An 8,122-nucleotide genomic window follows, 5' to 3' on the forward strand; every position below is an offset into this window, starting at 1 on the left:
TAGATCCTATCTAATACATTTGGTGAGATTACGCTAGACTGTCGTGATGCCCTTGGTCTTGTGCTATCTATGCTCCTGGCCTAAATTCTTGAGATTTAGGCCGAGAGGCGAACTGTAGTCGCTCAGTTGCAAGGCGCACAGGATGTGTAAGGCCCAATCCTATAAGGTCGTCTCCTGTTGTCGGGCACTCCCAAACGTGACGACATCCGGCTGGCGAATAACCATTATGTCCAAAGCTCATAGCATAAGCTATACCACTACTGGGACCTTGGACATTCCTATCATCATTAATATGCTAATAGAGACTTTATAGCTAGCTGGTCTGATACTGTTCCTAGCTTGTTGCTGCCTTGTTGATTCTGCTGCGTAGTCAGGCGGTTGAAGATAACACGGTGAGCTACTGCCCTCTGTCTCGGCTTCGATTCTCTGGTCCCGTCCCAACAACAAGGTCATAGTCACCTAGACAAAGCTAGACCACCCGGCCAAGATTGTGTTGATCTCTGAATAACTGGCGTTTCGACACAGGACTAAGATGAATTCATTTATAAGTACTAGACTAGACTTTCCAGCCTAATAGAGTCCCAAAGACACAGATATGGTGATTATATACTTAGAGATCTAATAGAATGGACTTGGGTGCTGCGCTAGAGATGCTCTGGTTTCTGGCTCTCAAGCTGGGCCGACACTTGGATGTACACAGATTACCCCTTGCTGTAGACCTTTTGTTCTTGTTGTACTACGCTGCTCATCTACGCAGTGTCTTATCTTGACAACCACCTCGGCTACATGTATAAATACAATGTTAGGCGCAAGTACGCTCACGTGTAGGAACCCGACACGTCACTGAGCCTTATGGAGCGTGTAGCTATTGATGACGTTGGCGTGACTGGGAGTATATTCCATACTTTATCTTCCATGTCCCTATCTGAGGATCGACTCTCTCTCGTAGCCTTTACCCCACTGCTGAACTGTCACTGTGACTTTTCACGACACGGAAAACGAAGCCGTCCGTCCACGTCATAGCCAGCATGGGCGGTTTGCCCGAGTTCACGATTCCGCGGACCGTAGAGGGCCTAGAAACTGGCCTGCAGCCTGTGTGGACGACTTGTTTGCTTGGGCAGTTCGAGTACGAAGCTGGTGATCCCGCCGTTTGCCCTGGGTGCTACCAAGGACTCGGAGTTTATGATGGGGACGGCCAGAACGCTTCTTCATCCGCAAAGTCCCGTGAACGGGCCCATGCTGCTACTTCTTTTCCATCCAGACTCGAGCCCCGTAATAATTCAAGCCAGATCATCACTTTGCGTCGTCGGTGCTGCATTGCCCAAGGAAGCGCATTCGTGTTCTTGAGTACCCTGTGCTAACCAGGTGGATCTGGACATCTCACCATTAACAACCATTCAACGCGAGTGAACGTCTCTTTGCCATAACTAGAATCCGTCTGTTCCTACGCAAGTACTTGGTCACCTAGGTTCCTATGAGCATAACGTTACGCGCCTAAAATTCTATCTGCCAAAAAGCGCCGTTACCATCTTCGTTCACCATCGCCCTACTTCCCCTCATTCGTTAACAAGAGATCTTGCACACTCTCGTAGGCGACAAACGTATTCTTGTTCGTACGCGCCAAAGCTTGACGGACCCCGTCCAAATAGCACAAGTCGTCTCGCCACTCGGTAAGTGCCTTGACGGCGTGGGCCGTCTTCTCGGCTGCAGTTGTGGCTTCCTGGGCGGAAATCTCGGCGCGTCGCAACACGTCCCTAGCCGAATTGACCGCAGAGGCAGCTTCTTGAACAGAGGATCCAGACCATCCGCCTTCAAGAAGCCTCCGACGTGTGTCTCCGGTGGAGCTGTAGACTAGCGTCCTCATCGTCTCATTGCTGCACGTTGTGACTCCTTGGTCTGCGGCTTTCAGAACGGTGTCGTAGTAGTTTGACATAACCTGCTGATCCATCGCCCCTTGGAGGTCCAGCCGTAGCTTGGTAACAAGATCCTTTGCCCTTGCCTCGGCAGCTTGCATGACCAGGAGCTTGTCCTTGTGTACAGCAAGGGCTTTTCCAACTTGAGCTATCTTGTCTCCGTCGACCTTGTGCTGGTCGACAATGCAGAGCATCTGGCGCTTGAGGTCGCCAAACGAGGGAGGCTCCAGTCTTTCGGTTCCTTCATCGTTTCTTTGGCGCTTCTAGGGCCGAGCGTCGGCAACTTCTGAGAGGAGGCTTTGCAGGCGTTCCCTTTCGGCAACAGGGTCCAATGTTGTAGGTGCCGGCTCCTTCAATAGCAAATGTTTCAAGTATGCAGCAACAAAGATCCCGCAACTGACGCTGTCGCGTTGCGTAGCGCATTCCTGGCAAGGCACAACATGTGTCAGTATTTCGCAAGCGGCTTGTTCACCGAATCCCGAACAGGGGCGGGCTAGGCTCACCATGGCTCTGAAACCGGGTTGGCAGCTAGGCACCGCAGTGCAGAGCATGTTTTTGAAGGCGTTTTTGACGCGGCTATGGCGCGCGGGGCTTGGGAACGGATCGTAATGGAAAACCTCAACGTTTGTGGGGTGCATCTTGGAGAGAGCCAGATGCACCAAGCTCCAGTGCCCACCAGCACATGAGTGGTGGACAGCGGCGTAGACGTGGCTCACCCGTCCGATCGTGAGCGTGGGGAGTCTCGACGGGCAGTTCCCGTCTTCTTCAATGTGGATCTGCAAAGGATCTAAGACTATTGTCTCGTCATCGCGGCAAAACTGGCTCTTGAGGATGTGGAAGACGGCCCACAGTGTATCCCCCGTCAGACGGGCATCGAAGCTTTCCAACTCCCTGTGAGCAGTGGAAAGAGCCATGGCCATATCTGGCGGGGACCAACCGGCGTTTGTCGTTTTCCGAGGAGGATCCCGGTCCATGATTTCGTCGCCTGATGCGAGTATGATGTGTTTTAGGTCAGAGCTGGGGAGGGCACTCGTTTCAAAGGGGGGCAGTTCGTTTTCCGATAGGTCGTCGTCGGAACCGACGTCTTGAGGCTCTTGAGATGGCTGGAGTCGGTTGTCGATCGGTGTCGTCACGTCGTCGTTGGCTACTGAACCGGGCGTTTCGTCTTGTTCCTGGTCGGCCGCGCTCCCCAAGATCCAGCCGTCAGGGCTGGCCTCGAAAAGAGGTTCCTCGAGTTTGCGGCAGGTTTCGGGGGTCGCTTGATGGCAAGTAATGGGGGAGCACACCGTCTCGTCGAAGAAGTCGTGCTGGGTTGAATTAGTGAGAAGGCCGGCTTGGACAGGTTGTTGGATGCTCTGCGCATAGTCTTCAGAGCGCAACTCACCACTTGGTCAGCCAAAGGTTGGTGATCGGTCGGTGGGCTGCCTTGGCTTGGAGACCCGTCATGGGCTGGGGCCTCGCCGTATTTTTGAGGCTGCTGAATATCTTGAGGAGTAGCGTCTTGAGACGAGGTTTGTTGAGGCTGGATGTCGTGTGGTGGGATGACTTGGGATGGGATACTTTGGGGTTGCGTTTCCCGAGGCTGGATGTTTTTGGGCTGGATGTCTTGGGCTTGATGCTCGTCTCGAAGCTGGTTATGCTCGACTGGGGATTGGTATCGAGCAAGAAAAGCCCGGACGTTGGAATAGAGAGCCCGCGAGCGCAATATGAGCTTCCCACCGGCGTCAGGCTGGGTTGATTCGTATAGGACACCGCCTGGTGCCCACAGAGACTGTAAGGGGATGCTGTGTTGAATTGCCGTGGAGGTTACCTGATGGATGCTAAGCGTAACGCTTTGACCGGGCTCGAGTTTAGGATGGTATTTTTCAGGCAGCCAGAGCCGCCTTTCCTTCCATTGCGTGTCGAGATACGTGAGCTGCTGCCTCTTGCGCTCCTCGGCTTGTCTAGAGTGTTGCAAGGCTTTTCGATGCCGATGAACGTCGAGGCGCTGAGGGCTGGTCAGCCCGCCTTCGACAATCTTGTGTGCGACTTGAATCTTTGCGCCTTGTTTCGCAACTGTGACGGCCAACGCGTTATCATCCGTTGCGTCACCTTGGGCGAGGGAGGTTTTGACGTGGTCGACAATGTCGGAGTGAGATGATGGTTCGAGGTCGATGAGACGGTTGAAGTAGACGCGTACCTGGAAGCACGAATGGTGGTCAGGTAGCTTATATTAAAAAAGGACAGGCGAGAAATCAACCAAGATGAAGCGGGAAACAAGGGGGTCTGTCGCTTGGACGAGAGAGACGCACTGGATCACCTGTCGGTGGAGCTTGCTTGTCGGCTGCCCTTGCCCTGGTCGACTTGTGAGTTTTCCTCGAGGAAAGACTTGGGGGAGATGGCGACGTCGACGGCTCGTCTGTTGGTGGTATGACGGCACGTGGGCGTAAAAGGCGAAGGCTATGTAGAGGACGGAGGGGACTTTTTCTGGCTTTCAGCTCTTCGGCAGGGACAAGCCTCGGCATGGTTTGCAAAACGATTGAGTCACCCGGCCTCTTTTCGCCGAGCAGGTATTGCGATTATCGACAGGCTGGAATGGCGGAAACGTATAGTATCTGTGGAATTGCTGATGTGACAATTGGGGATGGATAGTCGGGAGTGGAAAGGAAAAAGAAACAGAAGGGAAAACACCAAAATGAGCGAAGAGGACAAGGTTCGGAGTATCCGTACGTGCGGGATAGAAGTTGGGGGTCTGGTCAAGGTCAAGGAGATATTGCCGTGGTTTGAGATGTCGGAGACATGTCGGCAGAGTCGAGGTGACGACGCGACGTGCCTATCGAAGCGAGGCAAGTGCCGTCTGTGAAGCCATCGTGACGCACTAACTCAGAAGGCGGTCGGGGATTGTCACGCTGCGCACTTGCCTTTCAGTTTCCAGTTGCAGCATGTGCTATTCCCATTCCATATGTATTAGGCTAATCTCTCAGACGCCGAATAAAGGGGCCAGGATGGAAGATATGGTCCTGCAGCCCCCGTAGGCGACCTCAAAGAGAGAGCATTGCCTGCTCAATCTACCCAATAGAACAACACCCGTTTCAGCACCTGCAGCTACACACGCCATGCCGAAGCGGCCACATGAGAGAACGGTCGCAGAGGGAGATGAACCATACATGTGCACGCCAAAGCCAGGACAGTGGCCAGGGCACCAGGAAAGGGCGCACTATTGATGCGTGAAGAAGGTGTTATGATGTAATATGTTTGCGTCACAGCCCCGAATATTTCCATATGTAAGGCCAGGCCTGCCCTCTAAGGCCACACGAATTCTGTAAGGCCCTTTTAGGCCTTACAAGAGGGTTTTGCAAGATCTGATTGGCTATAGATAACAGACCCTCTCCAGTCCCTCAACTGTACTGGCACTGTGTATGCTGCTGCTTGCTTCTATTGCAAACCCATCATGAGACCACGACCGCCACACCTAATGCTCTTGACACTCCCTCCTGATGCGCCAAACCAAGGACTACGGCCAATTAATCCCCCGTGTCTTGCATCGCAAAGCCGCGCGCGACACTTCAGGCTCGTGACCAAGTGCACCAAGACCATCTCTTCTCTCGCTACCGGCGGCAGACGGCTTACTACGTACGGCAAGGCATTAAAGCGACGCGTCCACCTTGGCCTTTCCTTTGTGATTTCCACATGCAACCATCCCGCGCGGCTGTATTCCCATCGAAAGTACAAGATTAGATGCAATGAGGGATGATAACACTACACCTCGGAAATCAATTAACAAACACCAGCGGCTAGATCCTACGCCCGCTCATAAGTCCACTTGAGGTTATTACAGGCGGTCACAAAGAACGGCTTAGCTGCTCTCCAGGGCAACTCCTGTACTGCTGTACTTCTGTCCTACTGATGACTGCCTGACCAGTTATCTACCCCTGGGTGCATGTTAAGAACCGATTGAGCAGCCGCCCTGACGACGAGGAAGATGCCGAGGACGACAACGTCTCCTCTTGTTTGCCTGGGGGGCTCCTTTCGCCCTTCCTTAGCCCCAGGTATCGCCGTGCACTTTCATCTATGCCAGCTTATCAACATGTAGCCTGCCTATTTTGCACACCGAAACTTACCCTGTGCCTGTGCGCCCGTCGGTCCCGCACCTACTTGTAGGTACCTAGTCATGACTGAGTCAGCAGCAGACGCGACTGGCTATATCTGAGTCAGCAGCAGATGGCTATCACAAGAATCGGGGTGTAGGTACAGAGTACATCGCACATGTAGGCAGGCAGGCTAGCAGGTACATGTCTGCAGGTAGCGCATGTAACTATAGAGGTATTGCTACACCTACCCCTCCTGCATTAACCTACCTGATACGTTAAAGTACCCCTATTTTATATGCCCCCTTATATAACCTTTCTAGTTTATAAGTAATCTCTAACTATATACTTTTGCTTACTGTTATATAGTTTTTCTTACTTATTTACTTATTTATTTTATTTCTAGTTATTACCTAACTAATAACAGAGATATAAAAGATGTTATATATTTAATAAATTACTAATAATTATAAAAGTAAGTAGCTAACTCTTTTATACTATATTTAAGCTATCTCTGTATCTAGGCTACTATATTCTAACTATTATATAAACTTTTATACTATAATACTCTAGACTTAAAAATATAACTAAAAATAAAATAAGTAGTAAATATTTTATTTAAGTACTTATAATATTTTAACTTCTAGCTTAGTTAGATTTCTATAAACTAGTAAAAACTATATATTAAGTAAAAGATAAACTACTTTTATATATAATTAAATAAAAGATTTCTATAGTTATTAGTAGTTAAAAGTATCTTATAAAATACTATACTACTACTAGTTTAATAATACTATAAGTATAAGCTAATTAGACTTTATTATATAAGTAGTTTAAGTTTATTATATATAAAGAACTTAATTATACTAATACTCTATAAGGCTAAGACACTAGGTAGAGAGTATAAGTACTATTACTAAATAAGACGTAGGCTAATTTATAAGATAATAGCTAAGGGCACTTAACTAGGCAAGGCTTAATAGTAAGTATTAGTGTATTATAAGACTTAAGCTTATAAAGCTAGAATAATAAGGCTTTCCTACTAAAAGACTAGATAGTAAAGTAAGTCTAATAGAGGCTTAGTAATCTATTACTAAGACCTATAGTATATATATATAGTAAGCAAGTTAATATAGTAAGTAAGCTACTTTTTCTACCTTATATATTTTTAAACTTTACACTAATATTTCTCTATATATAAATATAAATTCGTCTTTAATTAAAAGCTATATTATGTTTACTCTCTAAGCTATTTAAAAAGACCAAGAAGTATCTATATAAAAAGTAGCCTTTGCTTATAAGGTTCTTTAACTAATACTTTAATACTAATACACTAGATATATTATATAAGATAAGATATCTTTAAAGTTAAGAAAGATAACTAGATCTAAAGAGAAAGTAATTATTAAAAAGATTATTAACTTAATTAATTAAAGGTTTTTTAATAATAGAAAAATATATAAGGTATAACTAGCTAGCTCTTATATATATATAATATAATATAATATATATAAGACCTTAATAAGTAAAGAATATAATATAATAATAACTATATTTAAAAATATATTTTAATATTAAATTAACTATTGGAAGGCCTTAGTAAATAATCTTAGAATTATATAAGGCTAGTTAATACTTATATAAAATATAATTATAAAGTACAAGATATAAGATAATAATATTTATAATTATAATAAGACTAGGGTTTTAATAAAAATACTATTATATATAAATATTATTATAACTCTTAATTATAGAGAAAGGTCTTATATAAAGTAGCCTAGTAATAAAAGATAGGTTTTTATTATTTAAAGTATATATATAAATAGCTAAGTAATACCTCTATATATTATTATAAAATGTAAATATTATTATATTAACTATTATAGATAAATATTAGAGTTATTAGATTAACCTTAATAACTTACTACTAGTAAATTCTTAGATAATTTACTATAGATCTACTAAGAATTTATAGGTAATAAGTTAGTTATTTAACAAGCTAACCTATAATAATTATCTTTTTTTTCTTTATATATAATAAAGACTATAGTTACCTTAATTATTTATTAATTACTACTAATATATATAGTTAACTATATTAACTTATCCTTTAGTATTACTAATACTAATTAGTAGTTA

General features: G+C 45.4%; 1 protein-coding gene across 1 annotated transcript; it reads right to left on the reverse strand.

Moving 5' to 3' along the window:
• Positions 1-1,546: 1,546 nt before the first annotated feature.
• LY79DRAFT_675524 (uncharacterized protein) lies at positions 1,547-4,417 on the reverse strand (the record flags this gene model as incomplete). The annotated part of the gene is made up of 5 exons (XM_060564453.1): positions 1,547-2,176; positions 2,315-2,338; positions 2,417-3,220; positions 3,298-4,092; positions 4,205-4,417. The coding sequence occupies 5 exons, from the start codon at positions 4,415-4,417 to the stop codon at positions 1,547-1,549; spliced, it is 2,466 nt and encodes an 821-aa protein (XP_060406659.1).
• Positions 4,418-8,122: the final 3,705 nt, after the last annotated feature.

Source organism: Colletotrichum navitas (genome assembly GCF_030913465.1).
Source record: "Colletotrichum navitas strain CBS 125086 chromosome Unknown LY79scaffold_302, whole genome shotgun sequence".
Classification (NCBI taxonomy): domain Eukaryota; kingdom Fungi; phylum Ascomycota; class Sordariomycetes; order Glomerellales; family Glomerellaceae; genus Colletotrichum; species Colletotrichum navitas.